This window comes from Cottoperca gobio, chromosome 2 (genome assembly GCF_900634415.1).
Source record: "Cottoperca gobio chromosome 2, fCotGob3.1, whole genome shotgun sequence".
NCBI classification, from domain to species: domain Eukaryota; kingdom Metazoa; phylum Chordata; class Actinopteri; order Perciformes; family Bovichtidae; genus Cottoperca; species Cottoperca gobio.
Window position 1 is genome coordinate 7,953,180 of NC_041356.1, and position 21,118 is coordinate 7,974,297.

Sequence of the window (21,118 nt, forward strand, 5' to 3'; positions counted from 1 at the left end):
AATGTAACGGAGCCTTTGTGTGCTTTGTTGAGTTGCAGCCACTTGTTATGATGGATATTTCTGAGGTGCAGAAGATAAATCTTTTATCTGAAAGAGGATGCTGCTTGTTAAAAATGAGCTAGATGCTCTGGTAGACTCCCCGAGCTGAAATGGTGATATTTGAAAGAACTGAAAAATATACTATTGGGAAAAACATGAACCCTAAAGAAATGACAACGCGATACTCTCCGAGGATACTTGTTAAAAAATACCAATATAGAAAACCCTGAACAGAACATAATAAGGGGATATTTCCTTATTGAAAAAGGTGTTGGTTTAGGAGATCCATCAGAACAATTGAATATGAGAGGGCCCAAAGGATGGCACAATACATCAGGGGAAATCATATAAATCATCGGCAGGAATTGGGAATAGCTGGAGCGACTTCACTCTCCAGTGAACGGCTGTGAAAGAGAAAGGCACTCCGCATAATTACTCACAGTGCTCGTATATGGTCCACTCAGATTTGAGCTGTAATGAGATGTCTATTTGGATCCGATGCACACTTTTAGAAACGTGCATCGTTGTAAATATTTGCACCGCTGAAGAAAACCTGTCCACACATGGATCATGTTCAGCTAATCATGCATGGTGAAGAAAGAGTTGCTTGTTAATTAGAGAGGCCTGTACTCATTACTCACCTGTTTCCTCAGTGGGGGCCACCCGCCTCACAAACGTGTTATTCACTCAGTGATAGGAGGGTGGGAGGTGGGAGGGATGGTGATATGTTTCAAGCCGCATGGCCTAAAATATCCCTTAGGGGTGGAGTTGAGGATGAGTCAGAGAGGAAGGAGATGTTGGTGGAATAGAAGTGGAGCTACAAGACAGCTTGGGGTGCTTTATGAAAAGGGTTTCGCAGCAGATAGAGTGGGAGAGGGAGCTGAGAAGAGAAAAAAATGGAGATGAGATGAGATGTGAAGATGCTGTTTGGCGCTTCTTCTGCGACAGGAAAGCGTGTGTGTTGGGAGGCGGTATGGGTCATTGCTTGGGCGTGAACATGCTTACTGATGGAAGTTGAAGGAGGAAAGCCAGCTGGGTTAACACGTTGCTGATTGCCATCATGGCCTTTTATCTCAAGCAACCATTTGAAAGCAGGGCGAGGAGAGGTTTAGGTATTAAATAAGCTACAGTACATTGTAAATGACTCAATGTGTCGTATAGGAAGGTTTTCACATTTAAAATAGGGTTGCAGATGTTTGGGGATGCTAAGGAAAACGTTGATTGATGATCCTTTACAACAGAAATGATACAGTGCAACAGTGCCCGTGAAGCGAGCACAGCACGGAATACCAAGAGAAATATATGGATTTAAAACAAGGTCTAACAGATTTTATTTGGGAAATGATATTCAGAACTCATTTCCCAGCATACGTTTTTGTAAGCATGTGACACTGCCTGCCTGACACGACTGCCGTTTGCCTCCTGATTGGATTGGAAAGCTCTTTATTACATAAGGTTGCATAGCAACAGGTGCGTGTGCTTCCTCCGTACATGCCTCTGTTTAAAAAATAAAAATGCTAGTTTGACACAGGTCCTTGCAGGGGTCATTAATCACATACGATTACACGACACCTCGTTGAGTGCTGCCCTTTACACCGTCACTCAGGAGAACATGGGACTTTTGACTGAGGCTTAAACGCCAGCTGGCCTTCATGAATGATGACGAGGCAGCAGGTGTGATGCTGAGCTCCACGTGCAGGTGATCAAACTTTCAGGTTCATGCTCTTTAGATGAAATCCAACATTTTCACACAGGTTATTATTATTTAGTCTGTCATTGTATTGTTGTATACGTGTTTTTCCGTATTCATTTTTGTTCATATTTTGGTATAACGCACATATTTTTAAATACTTCTTTCTTATACTTTCTCTCTTTGGACTGTATATTTCTAGAATGGAGCAATTGTAACACAACCCAATTTCCCCCCCGGGGATCAATAAAGTTTTTCTAATTCTGATTACCGTTTAAACACCCTAATAGCTCGTCTGCAGAGTGCCTCTGGTGTGAAAATAGACTCAGGAGATGGTCGTCTCAGGCTCAAACGCACTAAACTGTGTTAATTTGCAGGTTTCTGCCTTTCAATGGCCTACAAAACACATTAACATTCTGGGAAGCGTTCTCCTCTGCAGGGGAATTGTATTCCTGCAGCATGAAAACAACAAAAAAAAGACAGAATGGAAAATATGTAACAGGAAATTCATGAAGGGGGTTGGTGTAAAGAATAGTCAGCTTGACACTTTACAGAACAGAGTTTGTACAAGGCAAAGAAAAGAAATAATGGAGTTTAACCACACGCGTGAAGCAGATCTCTACATTTTTCCAATGAGCTTGAATATGCGAGAGAATCTAATACAGACGCCGGCGATTTCTACGAGGCAGAGACGAGGAAAAATGTCGTATTGATTCATACACTTTCTTCCATATACTGCGTTCTCAGCAGGCATTGCTTGCCATTTGTCTTAGCTTTAAATCTAACTACTCGACAGGCAATACCTATGTACTTCCCTGTAATTAAAAAGTGAATTAATCTTAAGTGCTAGCTGTCATAAATCCCCATATTTGCCTGTTTTCTGGTTTCCCTCAATAAATGTATTCAGAGCAATCAATAGTGGCACCACTATGTATATACATCGCTGTGGGAATCAGCTTGGCAGGTTGCCTTTGGCAGTGCTACACTTCCCACTTTGTTTGTCATGTTATCCTCCAAAATGTCCGTCTTCCACTTCTATATGTGGACACGGCTGCTGTTTAGGGGACGGTGGGAGTAACATGTGTGGGAGTATTTGAGCGCGGGGCTGTTTAGCTGGAATGTCTTTTTTAAATGTTCGAGGAAAAGTTGAAGAAACAAAAGGGCAGAGAATAGACTTTGGGCAGGAGAGCAGAGAACAGAGAAGAAGCACTGCTAATGTGACAAGTTCTGCTTACTTGAACATTTGAAATAAAGTGAAAGAAAGTTGCAATTAGGCAGATGTGTAAACCAAGGCTGTGTGCTGTAATTAATCATGATTGCGTTAATTACACTTTGTTTTTTTTGCCATAATGAGGACTAAAATGAGACAAACAGCAGAGGAAAATATAGAAAATGAAGGATCTTATGCCAAATGACACTCTGCAGCTTCACAGTTTCTATATTGAGATTTCATTGCTGTGGATATTAAAAATGCCAATTCTCTCCCTGCGGCAAATAACTTCTCTCCTTTTGCAGCTACCACAGCATAGTGAATTATTTCTCTGCTCCGTCTGTAGAAACTTGTCTTTTAAGTCCATTATTTCCCTATTTTCCATAAGCAAAGCCATGTCTGATACAATCTTTTAATTAAGATTTTACAAGTTGCTTCCTCCAGCTCAATTTTATTTTTTTGTGCTACTGCACGCTTCCCAGGACAAATTATAATATCATTGTTTAGCTTGGCAGATCACACATCTTGGAGTTCTCATCTGTATTGAGGATTACTTTTTTTATTTACCCTGTGCTGCAGGAAGTTCACATCCCAGACAATATAATGAGGATCCCCATAACCTTCTAACGGAGATTGTTTAGAGGGACGGTGCTTCAGTAAAGTTATCGTCGGTGTAATCGCACAATCAAATTATATTACAGAAACAAGCTCGACAGAAATCAAATTTTTAAACTTACTGTCTGTGTTACGATCATTTCGAAACGTAAAAAGCTTAATGCTTAACTGGTCGATTACTTCCACTTCAATTTTTCCATTCGTTCACAGCCCAATGAAAGTGATGGTGGGTAATGATGCTTAATTGTGCTGTTAGGAATCCCAACACAATAAGTCACTTTATAACAACAAGAGCTGCACAAAACACCAAATGTACTCGGTACTTTGATGTGCCATCGCGTCAATTCCACGTGTAATTATGCTTAAATATTGATGTCATGCTCAATAAGTATGTTTACTTGTAGTTCCGTGCAATATTGGTTACAAGTAATAGTACAAACGTGAAGTAGAAGAAGAAAAACTTAAGCATAAGACACATTACTGTACCAGAAGACAGCTGAGGGAATGATTCATTGGTAACAAGAATGTATGCATTTAAATATGTAAAATTAGTTATCGGGCAGAGAGTACATGCTATTGTTATACTAAGCACACATTAGTTTCAACCAGCAAGGTGATTCATCAAAGACTACTGTACTAACTGTTGCCATGTCTAATCAAATCTTGTTCTTTACATGCAATACAAAACATGCACTGCCTGTACGTGCAGTTTATATATTTCATATACAAGAGAGTTTGTAAATAACATCATGTCAACACTAACCACTTAAAGGTGTATACCAACCAAACATCAGTAAGTGTCAGCTTGTCTGGCAGACACCACTGTTATGAGCTTTAAAAGCAAAACTCATTGCAATAAACATTCTGTATAAGATGGACAAAGAACATCTGCAGGAAACAAACAAACGTATAAATAATGTGGAAAAAAAGATGTACTGTATTGTGTGGGCCAAGCTGTAACCACGGCTGTTAGTTTGTCATCATTAATGGAGGGAAGGCATGTTACCCAATGAGAAAGGGCCTCAGACTTTGATTGCAGCAATCAATCCACCCCTTGTGTGTTAGTGGCCACGGTATGAAATCTATACTAAGCGTCGGGGGAACAATTGTGATGGTGACGCAATGAATAGGTGCAGATACATATTATTGCTATAACAGTCTGTACCTCTGTAATATGATACAGTCTGTGAAGCCTCTGTTTCTATACAGTCAACTCTGAGCAAATACAACCAAACTGGACTTGAACAAACATGATTCCTGTCGCAACGTTCCAGTCACACAAACTGGGTTGGTTAAATATTGGCATGTGACTTTAACAAGGTCCGATTGCTGGTGCCTGCAATGGTTTTAGCCAATGTGTGTGGCACTCGACTCAGCACTTTAACATCCTTTGGAATGTGCATTGAGTATAGCACAAGCTCTCTGCATTATTCATCAAAGCTGCCACAAACATACCTCTGAATAGAAATATCATTAAACCAGTAGGCTTAAGCAAGTCCATAAATAAGGATATGATCGTGTTTAATAATACAAAGCTCTCAAATGGATGTTACATAAGCAAAAAAGAAATCCTTGGCCGAGCGAGCAGTGAGGAGGCTTGCATCTCAGAGGTGGCATGACATCATCTATTGAGAAGCAGCCAAAACCTGCTGGTCCCTCGGCAGCTATTGCATTGTGACTGGTTCAGTATTACCTTCATTTTCAATTTCTAAATAAGTCAATAACTGTGCAGCTGCATTTCACCTCAAATGCTGAACACTGACCCTCCTATATATGATAATATTTTAATATCCCGATATCCTGTCTCACTCTTTCTCACCAGTCTCTCAACCTTGTCCTCTTACTGTAGTTCAACCTTCCTTATCACGAACACACACACACACACACACACACACACACACACACACACACACACACACACACACACACACACACACACACACACACACACATCCAACCTTCCATACAGCCCTCTAGCTGAGGACCAACATGTGAACCTGGGCTGTCATTGACATCCTCTTGCATCATCATTGCAAGTTCGAAATGACACTGTGACCCAGCAGGCACATGATTGTGATCAAGGGACAAGGAGAGGCTGAGTGACCCTGAGTTAACACTTACTCAGTCTGTCACTGGCACTAAACAATGTGCAGCAGTCTACACGTCTTCATGGGTCCACTTGGTTCCCGAATGACCACTATCGGAGTCAGACTGGCTACAAATAACATTCAGTGTTATTGGGTCGGGGTAGAGTCCGTGCCAATATGTCTAATGCACAAGTGGAACAATTCTTCGTATTGTTTTCTGACCTCGGCTGCTTGTTGATTGATGGCGCATCATGCTGCTGCCAGTGTTGGTGTTCTCTCTCTGTTTGGGTCCGATGGACAACATTTTGGATCGGGTCTAATTACCTTGGGCCTATTTTCGGCTGATTTTGACCGTCCTTGGTTCCCTTTTCTTTAAGAATGTATGTGCGTCACTTAGGTAGGTCTACCAGGGTCTGGGTTTGGATCAGGGTCGTGTAAAGCTACAGCAGCATAGTTATTTTTACTGCAGCCAATTTGTCCTACTCAACCTCCTGCCAGTGACTGCTTTGATTTGGTTAAACCCCTGCTGCAAGCGGCGAGGTGCTCCCTCGTGAGAGTCAGTAACCTCCCACGCCCCTTACACGCAGCCTAGACCCCTATAAAACACACACTTGTTTTGTCTTAATGAAAAACAAAACAGTTGGCATAGAGACATCTCAACAATCTATTATTTGTCCTGTAGTCGCAATCCAAAGTGATCCCCAAACTGGCCAGCCCCCTATTAAAATCTGTGTATATTGGACTTGAACTCTATTCCAACCTCCTCCTCCTCCACTTGTTGCCAGCGACCTGTTTAATTCCTGCTTGGTGCCATTTCTGCACAGTGGTCCCCTATTGCCGAGCTATGAATCCCTCCTCCCAGCTCCGCCACAATGCCTCCCATCCCCCTTCCTTCTCCCCTCCCACACCCCCTCTTCCTTCCTCTCAACCCCTTTGCCAGTGGCCCTGCAAATCTCCGGAGGCAGGCAGTGCCAAACGTTCCAGCTGTTTAAACAGGTCAGTGGTTGGTGTCGGGTGCCAGCCGGGGTAGCTGTGCCACTGTGGTGCCCTACATCGTCGGTTTGCGCTAACCCTCCTGAATCCGTTGTCCCCAAGGGAGCTGCAGGGCCTTAACTGTACTGCTCAGCTGAGAGATGCTGGATTTACATGCAGTGTATTGCAAACACCCTTTCTTTGTTTCTGAAAAGAAAAGGGGTTTTAAGGCTTGATGAACAAATCTGAGCCGTGTCACAATGGCATGAAAGTACACTAATTAAAGACGACAGTGTAACACCACAAGTGTGCACAATGTGACGACAGCCTGCTCTTTCCATAAACTACAATGAGCCAGGTGAAAGCTGTGAACCTTCATTGATTTCACCTTTTAAATCCCCTGCAGTCATTGGGGAGAGAAGTGCTATACATAGATGAAGGAAAGAGGGAGAGACATTTATGCAAGATTTAAGCCCCTGGAAAACTGAGACTGAGGGTTCTGCAAAAATAGAGTGCAACCATTACAAGCAAGGCATTTTTCATATTTCTTGTTCGCAATGCCACATTGTTATTCTACCAAGACATGCAGACATAACTGTGAAATATTGGAGACTTTCTGCACTTTCTGTTCCATATAGTTCCAATATTTTTAAAAAAGTTGACATAAAAACCTGCACACTATTCTTCTCACTTGAAAAAACCGTATAAAATAATGTTTCTCCTCGTAAAATGCCCGTCAGGTCATGATAATCTGACATAACATTTTATGCTAATATTTAAGAAGGATAATGTGAGTTTTTTCTTTAAATTTGTGATAAAAGAATTCTTTGATGGCTCCGTGGAACTTACAGTCTTAACAAAATCTGACACTAAAATATAAAACTGAGTGTTTCACCTCATAAAGGTCAAAGTTAAAGGTCGCTTTTTATGTTTGAATTAAAAAGTCTTGGCAGAGGAGTGTTTGAAAAAAGGAGGAACAAAGGAAGAGATGTACTGACAGCATATGCAATATGAGTGTCAGTCTGGTCAGAGTAGCTCCACATGCAGGCGGACTGAAGGTTAACTCTAGCAGAAACTTTGAATGTATATAACATGAGTCCAGTGAGATGCTATTGGTCCAATATTCTCAGTAACAGAAGCAGATTTTACCACATAGTAGCTAAAGGATACATAGAAATCATTCATGTCTGTAGCATTTGCACAAATGTCAACATATAAATAGATTTCCAAGATGACAACATGGCCTCCAATGGAAACGCATACAAGGACTGTACACAACATGCGTTCCTGTAAAACTATGCAGCAACCCCTGCAGGCCATTTAGGACAGAGCACTACTGCCTTCATGTCGGGGTCACACAGAAACCGCTTTTCATTGCCATCATGAACATCTCATTGTAAGATCTCCTCACATCCTTCTTGGTTTATTTTTATGGCCTTTTTTGTTTTTATTATGATGAGAGTCTTAAATTAAAGTCAGCTTTTTTTGTTCCTGTTAAGTGACTTTGTGTTGTATGATTTGTCTTGTACTAAGACATTCACGATGTTAATCGCAATAAAGAAACAGACTGTGACTACACTACTTGGTTTACGTCTCTAGGGGGATTTCTTTTATTAGTACTACTTTGATGAGACTTTGAAGCTGCATTAATTGTTGTTTTTTACCACTTGTGGGCAGCAGAACAAGATATAAACACAACACCTGACATATGATATGACTTGCTAAGTTGTGAATGTGTTGAACAATAGTCTGTTTGCACATCCCGCAGACAGCAGCAGCATCACCTGACATATTTAAGAGCAATATTAGCTCTCGCGTTCGCTCTGTTTTGGTCTCAAACTACAGAGAATCTGGCTCATAAGCTCTTTCCTCCCATGCTAGTGCTAACTGTTGACTGTTGAGGCTTTTCACTGAAAACAGCTGCCGGTAACAAAGTTGATGAGCGCTTCATAAAACTATAACAATGAGTTAGAAGAGGTTAATTACCTCCATAGAGCTGAGAGTGGGGGTGACAGTGGGGTTTGCCACTAAAAAGGATCCCTTTAAATTACAGATATTAATTAGATCAATTGTTAAAAATGAATAAATATTGACAGGTGCAGCCTTAACGACAGTTTCGAAAAAAAGCTCACAGTTTTTGTGACAAACAGTGTACGCGGTAACATAAAAAGGAAGAAACACAAAGATAAAAGCACTTTGTAAAGCCACAGAGGGGGGCACTTAGTGCTAATGATAGGTCTGCCCCTGCACATATTGTAAGAGATAGTTCAATGAAATTACAGTATAATTTAGACATGCTCCAGATATGTCACAGAGAGAGCCGAGATGTATTAAATCTAGCTCTATAAGCCCACAACTCCATGTGAGTCGAATATGAATTAAGCATATTTGAAGGAGACGAGTGTCTCCTCATTGAGAATGTGGGGGTGGCTTCTCTCTCTATCGCTCTCTCACACACACTCCTCTCTCTTTCATATCTCTGCATGTGGCAAACACATTTCGCCCACAGACGCAGCTGACCAGCCCCCTCTTCCCCCCTCGTGGACCTGAGCCGCTCGCCCACAGACATTCCACATCAAAGTTAATTTCCGGACTTGTTCAGATGATCAAGCAGTATGCGAGTGAGGTGTTGGCTCTGCTGACCTGTGTGATGAGGATTACTGTTGCAGTGGACAGTGACAACGTAAATCATGCACGTGCATGTGTCCGCTTGCAACCTTTCTCAAAACCCGGCTTGATACCTTCATCACTGTTGAGCGTGACAGCATCACCCCTTCGGGCCAAAGCGCCAGATCAGTTTTCACCATCGCAATCAATACACCACCCACGGATTCCGTCCAACCCACATATGTGGTTATGATCACTCATGGTGGGCGGAGACGGCTGTTTCAGCCCGGGCGCAGGATTTTAATTGGCTGCTTTAGCTGTCAAGCAGTGCGGGGACCTTTTGATTTGGCCAAACTGTCACACTGTGAGCCTTAATTGGCCTGCGGACAAAACATGAGGGAAACACATTACTTGAAGAGCTTATGCATGAGCCATCGTAATTTATTATGCGGACATTGCGATCTGAAACTAAAATAAAATAAATAAGGAATTGATCGTGTTATGAGTACTCATCGTTATGTCCTGCATGTATTTTGCTTAGAATATAAATACTTTTGTTTATTACATAGCAACTGAACATACTGAAAAGGAAGAAGAAAAAAAAACAGTGGAAAGAAAGCGAAGAGGAAACAGGATGGCAGACAGAGTAAACAACTTCTGCAGAAGATTGCCCATGGCAAAGAACAGCCAAGTCTCCTTCAATAGACACATGCACACCCCAGCAAGCCACAGATGACCTCCGCCAGGAGTTACCTGAATGCAACTTGTTAACAGGAAATGACCTCACCTGTGAACACACATCACTGAAGAAATGGCAGAAGGCTAAAACTTCCATCTTTATTGTTGTTATTTCTTTCTAAGTCAGCAAGAAAAGAATAACCAAAGGCACAAGGAGAAGCTGGTAAATTCTGTCTGTCACTACTCTTGTGTTGCAACCATTACCCGCGTGAGGCCGATAAACAACAGACTTCATCTCGGCGGAAAATGTCCATCCTCCCTGCTTGGCAGGTTACTGCGAGGATAAATAGGCGTGCACAGTATATGGCTTGTATGTTCTATACCATAGCATTATAGAACTGACACCTACGTGTACACTGACCGGCACAAATCATTCTTTAATAGTAACTTTCCTTGCTCACTACGTCCACTCCTGAGGTTAGTAACTCTGGAGCTGGCAGGAACCATTGCTCTGAACTGTCACCCACGACCCATCATTTCCTTCTCAATCTCTCATTGTACACTCGCCGTCTATATTTATTTTTTCTTCAGAAACATTGTGCTATTTCATAAAAAAAATTTTAAAAAGCCTTGCAACGCTGTAAATACGCCCCGAGTCACTGTGCTGCGTCCGCCCCCTCCTTTAAACTTCAACATAAGCCCGCTTTAGTGCCATTAAAATAACTTGTCATGACAGTGTAGCCTGGGAGCAGTGCAATCAATTTCCATTACATCAAGACCCAACTGGGCATCGCCACTGAACTAAGCGCTGGTAAGCAATCTCCCTGACCGAGGGTGGTTTGTGTGGTGGCGTGTGTGTGTGTGTGTGTGTGTGTGTGTGTGTACAGTTTAAAGGGTGTTTGTTAGCGTGTGAAGGAGCGCGGATGGGGGAGTAGGGAGCAAAGAGATTTACTTGACTGCACTAACACAAGCTTCCATTTCCCTCCGTAAATTTCCTGCCTTACCAGTAGAGGGACTGAACATATTAATGATCTTTTTTACACTCTCTATTAATAGAGACCATTTTGTCTTCTGAAAAAACATTTTGGTCATATACCGAATAAGGAAACCGGCCTAATTTCCCATCATAACATCATGTGAAATGATCACCAGCTGAACAATTCAGCCTTGTCTCGGTGCAGCGAGTCTCTCCCTGAAGTAATTTAGAATGCACCTTTACTAAAAGACCAATCTGCAACTAATTAACAGCAGAGTAATTTATGCCACAAAATTGATTTTTGCTCAATATAAATTATGCAGCAGTCCCATCCCACCTTCTTATCTCTCTGGTGGAATCAGGGGATTGACATGTGGCTGAAGTGTCCTTGATGGGACATTTCTACAAACTGTCAGAGATAGCGATGGCAGGAAAAGAGGTGGAGAACATCTTCCAAGGCTACACACACACACACATGTACTTATGGCCTTGAGAGGAGCCATAAGCATTATACATAATACAAAAACTAAACATTTTCAAAGTGATAAAACGTTTTCGGTTTCCCAAAGCCCTTACTTTGATAACTTGCTCCACATCACTGTGGTGTGGAATTAAATTAACACTAGTTTAGCACTGATTTTCACATCTCCAAAGCTAAGGCACTAAGTAAGCGCTAATTAGCAGAGCGAAGACATTAATTATGTAACACGTCATCTTAATTAGCAATCCCAGACGTACAGTGTGTCAGAGGAGCATTTGTAAGCACAGTTTGCTTATTGATTGATATTAGACAAGATGTCAGGTGACAGTCGGTGGAGATATCCTAAATCAGATGGAATAACTCCTTTGTGGGTGAATCATGTTAAAGGAGGAAGAAGTTGTGCATTCTTATTAATAGTGTACAAATAAATAGATACTACCAGACAGAATACATTTCCTCTCTGTAGTTCAGTGCCAGCTGTCTAATTTTAAAAGCATCATTATATCGGTCAAATCGCTGCCCACTGTTAGTAATTAGGGCTGTAAGCTCTTGATCGTGCATCCATGCAGGGGGATTATTGTCAGTGATTCTGTCTTCCTTTATATAAAAATAAATAAAAAGCCCAATCTACGAGCTGCAGCACAGGCACCAGACCACCTGACCTTTTTGCATTTTTGCACCATCTGTTCAAACCGGCATCACATCTGTTGCTCGGCTTCACCTGCTCCGTGAAGACTGCGTCTCTCAGGCAAAGAGGTTTTCGTTAAATATTCACTCAGAACTGTTCTCGGGTTTAGATTTTCTATTTTCACGCTGATTTAGTCGCCCGCTCACAAAGACCAGCGCAAGCGGATCTGTCACGATGACAAAATCAAGGAGAGCAACCGACATTTTTGTTGCCATTTTGTGCATTGATGAGCAGCACATGTGAATAAATAGAGACGTGGGTGTGACGATGAATCATTTCCTCAGGCAGTTTGTCCTATACCTTCTCCAGCTGTGGATTCATCCCTCTGCTACTGTACCCTGACTATGACTTGTCTCTGTATGGCATGACACGCTCAGTATGTGCTGCACTTTACTTTCTGCTTCATTACTTAAAGGGCACACTACTTCCTACATTGCAAATGCACTGCCATTGGATGTAAATCATGCACTGCAGAATCGCCCTCTGTGAACAATTTCTAACGATACTGGGTTCCATAATATGTCTCGAGCGGGAGCTTGGGCTGCTTCTACAGTACACGCGACAATAATGCCACTACTGCCAAAATTGGAGAGACGCAAACACAAAAAAGGATTACACGGGTGTCTATTCTCGCTACTCAATCTTTGATACATCAAAATAACTGCGCAAGGTATAAAAACACAGAGGAAACATGCAGCATGCACGTCGATGGCAGGAAACGCCGCAGCATGAGACGGTCTTTCGATACTTTATTTACCCATTCCTGATGATGATTTGTACCTCTATACAACTCTAAGTGTGCAAATACTTCGCACTAAAAATGCATTAAATGGTCCAGTCCACCTTTGCTAGCCCCGTGTCCCAAAAACCTGTGCCAAGGGAGATAGTCCTTTGTTTGCTTAAAACAGCATTTGTGCCCAGAAAGTGCCAACTCATCAAACAAGGGGAGACTGATCAAAGTCATCTCACCTTGTGGAAAGCTGGCCAAATCAAACTAATTCCTGGAGCTCTTCCTCTGCAGTTTGTTCATGGGGCTCAGATCTGCCATGGCTGAGCCAAAAGAAACAGGCATCCAGAAACAATGTTGCCAATTACCTGTCACTGTTTCACAGGAGCAAACAATACCACACAAACAGATATTTGACCTTAGAATCTGCAGGGATACAGGAGCTCTGTACCTATGTCGTCTTTAGCTCAGGGATTCACGTTGAAGCCTCCTCTTCATGCAAGTCAAAACACATGTTTGACAGCTATACACACATTTCAGTAAAATTACAGCCTGATATACCAAGTAACCACTCCACTCTGTGAACACTGTGCTCTGCAGATGCTTCATGCTCAGATACTCTCTCCCCTGTTTCGCCCACTTCCTCCCCCTGCTGCAAGTTCGGCAATCACATCTCCTGCGAGCTGCTCCTTTGATGGCGCCAGCAGGTGGAAGCCCACCGGGATGCTGAGTGCGCACTACAGTGTACACACACTGCTGCTGGATTGATCAGAGCACAGGGTTGAGTTGACTCGCCGGGTTGGGTGGTGATGGCAGGGGAACGCATAACAAACAGCCTGCCAAACCACCGGGGATGGGGGCATCGCTGAAAACATGGGAGTTATGGCAAACAGCTGGACACAGGGAAATACAGCGCTGACTGGAAGTGTGACATGTGGGGAAAAGTACAGAGGAGAGCAAAAGTATGGAATGGAGGCATTCTTGGTTGATCAGTGCATTTTGACCCGGTCTTGCCATTAGGTAGTTATCTTCTAAATGTGATGGAATTTAATTTGCATTATTTTGTGACATTTTATAAACTAAAACAATGAATCTATATCATATCATGAGATATTTTTTCAAGAACCTGCTATTACTGATTAAGCTGCATCTTAGTTCCCCCAGCTATCTAATCTTCACTGCAGCACGAGTAATGAATTGAAATAATTTCGTCATAACCTCCGCCGTCTCCAACCATTAGGAAAATTTGTCACATGACTTTTAGGTAACGACTTTCAACACGCTGAATCAAAGATAACTGTCGCTGCCACTCAGGCTCTCTAAAGTGTTCCAGTGCAGGTTTGAATAGATTAAGGTCTTTCTCCAGAGCTGCCGCCTGCTCTCCTCCCAGCGAGGTAATCTCCTAGCAGCGGGGAGTAAGCTAGCTAGCTAATACTCAATACTCATTTATTCTTGTCTTCATATTTAAGGTTTTTGCGAGATCTCACAGAAGTATGATTTTTTCAAACCTTCGATTTCTTTCCCTTCAAAATCCCTTTCGGGGGTCTATACTTTCTCAGTGGAGGTCAAGGACATTGTATTAAAAGAAACAAGCCTGAGGAAGATAGCGCTTGGGAAAAACATCAATTTCTATTGAATAGAAATAAGAAATGCCATTGACCTTTTTCCAGTCTAAATCTGGTTCAGTGATAACAACTTGTTCTGTTAAAACCTCCAGTTGCACGACAAAGTCGGATGTTTCTCTCATTCTGCATTGATATATTCACTTTAGCACTGTCAGATACCTCATGTTGCAATATGTCATCGGGATCCCTGAAGGGTGTTATCATGGCTATGTCCATTTGCAACAAGATTTTAATTTGGTCCCATAGTTAACTATACAATTTAGTTGGCGGCAGTGAAAGAAGAAGAGGAAGAAGACAAGGCCAGTGTCAAATCGCAGCTTGAGACTTTCTATTATTGGCTGTAAAAGAAAGCCTCAGGTTCTGCTTTCCACCTCTGATTGATATTTGGTCTTGACTGGGGTATGAGAGTATGGCAGAGGTGGGACGTGACAAATAGTGAGACAAGGGCTGAGGCAGAAAAAGAAGGTGATAAAAAAGATGCTATCGTAAATTTTAAAATACTAACACTACAATAACAAAAACACCTTGCCATGTCTTTGCATTATCCTACAGTTTTCTTTGCATTCAGTGTTTTCTCGACAGGCAGGCCTATACAATGTGCATGGGATGTCCTGATTATATTCTCCAGAGACCCTCCTCCATTCATTAATTCAGGAAAATAAGCAGCGGGGCAAAAATAAAATAAAGAATCATTCCAATTGAACATAAACCCATCCGTCATGCTTTAAGAGCTCTTCACTCAGGTGCATTTCATAAGCAGGGACTCTGCATGGTGACAGGAAACTATGAGTCATGCTGGTGTCCATTCTTCAATCCAGGTGCACCCTTTATCACTCTGCCACTTTATTTATTATACAAGATTATCAGTTGTCAATTGTGTTGTTCCCTCCCAAAGTGGAAGAAATAAATAAAAACCTCATTAAGACCAAATTGCACAAAACATCTTAAATACAAACAAAATACATTTAAATATAAAACATATGATTGCCTTTTCTTTTGAGGTTAAACCTCTATATATATATATAGTTTTTTAAAGCTGCTTAAATCAATATTTTGCATCAACAATGGAACAAATGACTGCAGGTGAAAGGCTTTGCTCACTGACCCTCGGATAATTATCCCTTGTGGAGCTCTTAAACCCACTGAACGCTACCTGCTCGGCATTAACAGCACAAACAAAGTTAGCGACTAGCTGGTGAACATAGCGGAGCATGTAACGAAGAAACAATTGAACAGACGTGGTCATTAAAAGGATTTGGAATGAATGCTATTGTAGCTTCGTAAGTTCTTGATTGATGAATAAGCGACTGATTGATCGAGTTTACCGTATCGGATATTTAACAAAGTGCTCAAAACTTGTCATCAGAGGAAACATACTGTAGTTATGGTCATGAAAGGCAGTTATTTTTGAGCTAATTACTTTGCAAATGCAATAATGGAAATACCTTTTTAAAAGGCTTCAGAACATCGTGAGGGAGTGAAGATCATAATGTTATACCAAGGGTATGACATATATAAAACGAAACAAGCACTGAGAACTGTACGTGCATTTCTTGGAGGTAACGTCACAAATACACATCTAATGGCTACACAAAGACATTTAAATTCAGAAAGTTAACCACGCCGTGCTATAATGAACAGCTCACGCTCCAAGAGCTGAAGTAGCCACAGCAGGAGACGATGCATTCAAATCCCAGAAGATTTACAGGATAATGACAAGATTCATCTTTATTTATAAGTATGTTCTCTATTAAAGTGACAAAATATCAAAAAGGTTATGACAGAAAAAGATGCAAAAATGACTAAACCTCATCAAGCACCTGCTGATTACACATGTATTAATTCACAAGGTGAAAAAAAGGGATTACTTTCTGAATCCACTCGCCCCTGTATCATCGCCTCTTTTCCCGCCAGCACGGTGGCCAGATTAATTATCTTCCATCAATTAAAGGGCCAATTATATTCCAACCTCCTTCATATGCTAATGAGTCAACGCAGGGATGGGAGAGGAAATTTGTAATGGCCACCAAATGGTGCTGGCAGGAGATGCACCTTGCAGAATAGAGGTGTATGAGATGCAGCACTGAAGAGGTAAACTGTGTATTAGGAGTAACAAGGACAGAGAGGCCCTGTTAACATTTTATAATGTTTTTCATATTGTGAATGATTTGTTAGCTCGCTAACACGATGGTAGCATGGTAGCATCACGGTGTTCCTGTAAAGACGAGCCTAAATGCTAAAATATGTAAAAGTAGAATACAAAGCATTAAAGTGAGTAAATATATTTGACATTTTAATCTGTTTCTATGTATAAACATCTACATATAATTGGCCAAAGATCAAAGATCAGGATACAATGTCTGGTTTGAGCCTGTGCTTTTGAATTAGTATTAATAAGTGTTTGGGTTATTATATAACATTATTGTATCTGTACACATTGTAATTGAATCGCAATCTGTAAATTAGACAGGACATAGAAACATGATGTGTCCCAAGTCAAAGGAAGCAATACAGACAACTCTCAAGGTAACTCTACAATGTAAGATGAGGTAGAAAGTGAATCAATGCTAAAGGAGAAGCTTGCTAACACTAGTATTAGCTCACATGCGACCCTCGTCCTGCACGTTAGGGACCCTCGAGAGTCTCCCGCAGCGAGACCGCTCGAAAAATCTCTTTTTAAAATGTATTTAACGTGCACTTTCTTCTGATCCAGATAAAATATCCAGATACAAAGCATGCTAATAGCATACAGGTGTAAATAGGGTCAATGATTGAGACCAGTCTATAGTGGTGTCATTATTAACATCTTTAAAGTTTTCTTCTTTATTGTATGTGCAATGTTGCTCTGAGCCACAAAGCTAGTATCAGATCCGTCTGTTCAAAACACTCAGACTTTACGGACATGGCGATTATCAGGTGCATCAGTAAGTTTAAGGAGGAAGGCAGAGGGACTTTATGTGGAGAGATATTTTCTTGATTGCTTTCAACCTCTCAGGCATTTTGGTTATTTACATGCTCGCCCCTTCCCTTCCTCAACAAACCACACCTCAGTGCGTGCCGGTTCAAAAATAAGAAAAGCAGGTTAACAGCATCAGTCCCAGCTCATTAGCTACACTGACAGTCTATTTTACACACCAAACCTGCCGCTCCCCTGTATATCCATTTCATCACTGCTGCTTTATTCTGCCGTGTTTAATCTAAGACATCAAACGCTGCACCTTACAAAGAAGTCATAAAACCACAACATTTATTTAAAAATAAATGTCGCTTCAAATTACCCAGCAAGGGAGCTCATTATGATTTTAGTAGTGCTCATTATAATCACACAGAATCTGACCTTTGTGCCATTGCACTGCTGTCAGAGGGGCCTGTGTGCTATTGATAAGGAGGGGAGTGACAGGCGGTTTGACGGGGAATTGGAATTAGCCGTAGGAGGTTGATGATAATATTACATAAAGGGATACTTATTGTCGATAGAAAAAGAAGGTAACGTGTTGCATTCAGGTTCTGCTTCCACCTTTTGGGGACAAGTTCCTGGAACTAAAAATTCTGCGCTGCTCAGAAAGTAATTATATACATATAAAAGATAAAGTTTCTTAATTTCACACTTCTTCTCACTGGCCTAGATGTGTATACAATGGGGATACATGGCTATCAATTACCTAAACAATTCATCCCTAGGATGCTGGTTATCATGATTAATTACGAAGATTAGACAAACTTGAGTGTTTTGCACCCACAAAAAACGAGTGTTACAACTATTGGAGAACACTGATTCTATATAAAACCAGAGGATCTATCAAAATAAACTTTTTGGAGGGAAACTGGAAATCCTGTAGACTGACAGGGTGTTGCATCATTAATTGTTGACGAGCAAATGAAAGTGTTAACGCCTGTAGAGTGGTTCAACCCAGTTCATGAAATACTTTGCTAAACAGCATGCACAGAAGCTCTTTTTTTCAAAGAACAAAATCCCCTTCCTTATAGAACATGATGCGTTTCATGTGCACTGAAGCCGCAACAGCAGACAGAAATAGAATATAGATCAAAAGAATTAGGTAGTTAGCATGATCACTACAGCCACCGTGGCTGCACAAAAGAAAACACCACCTACGAAAAACTCAAAACTTCTTCAATCGAAGACAGAAAATAAACAAATAATCCCAAAACTCAGGAGGAAAGCAATTCTGCCTTAAAGGAAAGCAAGCAAGCCGAAACCAGAGTGAACGCTGGCGTTGCTTTCCAAAGATAAAAACCACTCCGAGTTCAGAAAGAACAATGAGGACTTGTAAAACACTTTGGTACCTCAAGGCAACATCGTATCTTACAGTAAAAGTTAACTTTGGTCATCTAAGTACACAAATAAACTACTGTACCAGTACAGTTTATAACCTACTACTTTAATTAGACCTCAATGTCCATGTTGCAATCACTAAAAGCATCACATAAACTTGATTTATATTCATTCATCCATTTTCTATCCTGCAGGTTGTGAGGGGTGGAGCCTATCCCAGCATGCACTGGGCATTCAGGACAGATCGCTGGTCTAACAAAAGGCTAAAAAGAGACGTGTTCACACCTACAGGCAAACCGCATGTGGGAGTAAACCCAGACAGACACAGGTGGAAGAGTCTAAAAAAAAAAAATCGTAAATGCCATGGACCAATCATCAATCATCTTTTGCCACCTCTTTTGAAATGCTTAATGTCTCCAAAGTAGATAGAGAGATTAAGACTATTCCCCCCAGCATGACATTTTGAGGCTGGTGAGAAAATGATTTATGACTTAGCTTGCCCCTCGCTGGAGTCTGTCTGTGTCTCTTTAAAGGGACTATAAAGTGTAATCAAGTAGCAGTTTACAGCAAACACTATGTCTGACCCTGACACCCACATTGCACGATGGCAGCTGCACTGAAATGTAACAGCCCCTCTTATCCGTCCAAAGCCTTCACTTCTCTCCCTTTTGTTTCAGTCTGCGTCATCCTGCATTTGTTCGTACTCTTACAGACGTAATCCACGATTAAGTGATATAAGTGGCCCTGATACTTTTATTATTTCTCTGATGATGCATTACATTCAAAGCTGGCAGTGTGGTTAAGCTAACGCTATCAAAATACAATTTTTAAGTCAATATTAGCCACTGTATGTGTTGCTGTTTATTTATCACACATTCAAAGAAGCATTTTGAAACTCTTAGTGCAACATCTAGAAATAATTCCAATCCTATGACCTAAAAAGAAGAGGTGTGCATAATTAAGTCGTACATTTTGGGCTCTCCTTATCCACTGTGCCTGCTGTGTCAACCGTGTCTGTGGCAGTGTCAGTGGCAAGCAATCTGTCACCCACTTTAGGCCCAAGCTTAAATATTTCAACAGCCTTAAGAAAAAGTGCTGAGGTGGCTCTGTGTAAATTCCACTACTTAGCAATTAAAGCAGCCTAGCAGTCACAAAGAGACAGTGACGCTATTGACTGAGACACTTTGGCAAAAGGTGCAGGGATCAGCTTTAAAAAGCTTCATTTCTGTAACAAGAACGTCTTGAAGCCACGTTTTTTTTTGTTTTTTTCGCGAGACCACAGTGTAAAAAAACTAATCTGTAGAAAACAATCACCAGACACCGTGCACAAAGGCATGAGCCACAATGACAATAAGTGTTGTGTGGAAATACTTTTGCTTTGAAATGCATTCGATATAAATAGGTTTGCATTGAGACTTTCAGTGTGCAGTTACTGACATTCCTTTTTGCTGTCGCAAGCACTGCAGCGATTGAGGTTTACTGCACCTCCTACAGTAAATTACAGTGTTTAAACATCCCAAAAAAAAAGTATGCAGAAATTACTCTGCAATCAAAGGATTTGCAGCATTGAAGAAATGTACGGAAATCTTCTTTACCTGTGACGGACAGCTCAGTAGTCCTCCGTACCACAAAGTTCCCAAACTGTAATTCGCAGGTGTAATTTCCAATGTCATCTTCCCGTACTTCTTTGATGGACAGAGTGTCCCTCCTCCTTTCTACGGTTTGTCTCCACTGCTTTGTCTTGCATTCCTTTATTGTATAACACACAGGAAAAGAATATGAGGATACAGAATGTCAGAATAAAGAAAATACACTCTTGGCTTTCAAGTGTAACTCTTGACATGAGACTTTATAGTCTGGGCTTTAAGCATATTGAGGTTAAGTCCATAGAGAGTCCTATGTTACTAAATATGCTGTCAAAAAGAGAAGCTTTCCACATAGTTATTGTAGAGAGACCTCTGTAACCATGCACACACCTTCTCAAATGAGTTGTGAGTTTTTGGATTGGATGGATGTTCGACTACTGTACTGGACTGGGTTGCACTAGCTCCTTGGAGATCCATCACTAAGTTCTTCGTAACTACTTGCTAGTTTCAAAGTAGTGATGTATTAAATCCTGTTGCACCGTCGATACCTGAAATGTCTCGAAATGTCTTAGTAAAGACTCAAGGTAACATCTTAAGCGCAACCGAATCAAAAGCAATAAAGTATGTAAACAGGAAGTTACTTAAGCATCAAAAGCTGTTACCGAACTTCCAAAAATAACCCTTTTTGATCATGGTGATCTTGGCCACCACTGTCGCCCATTACAGTACCAAGTATAGGCAGATTGTGGGCCACAGAACACCTGAGGCAAAGGAAACTGGGACACTGTGGGTTGGTTTTCGAAGCTGTAGTCCAAGACAGGCCTCGCAGAATTCAATCAGCCC

At 41.3% G+C, this 21,118-nt stretch overlaps 1 protein-coding gene across 9 annotated transcripts in view; it reads right to left on the reverse strand.

Annotated features, from left to right (window-relative positions):
* LOC115018292 (interleukin-1 receptor accessory protein-like 1) overlaps positions 1 to 21,118 on the reverse strand; it is a 244,447-nt gene that overhangs the window by 82,951 nt on the left and 140,378 nt on the right. For all 9 annotated transcript variants that reach the window (XM_029447269.1, XM_029447274.1, XM_029447272.1 and 6 more), the window contains one exon: positions 20,285 to 20,438. In XM_029447269.1, the coding sequence (XP_029303129.1) occupies positions 20,285 to 20,438 (154 nt within the window). The remainder of the gene's footprint in view (positions 1 to 20,284; positions 20,439 to 21,118) is intronic.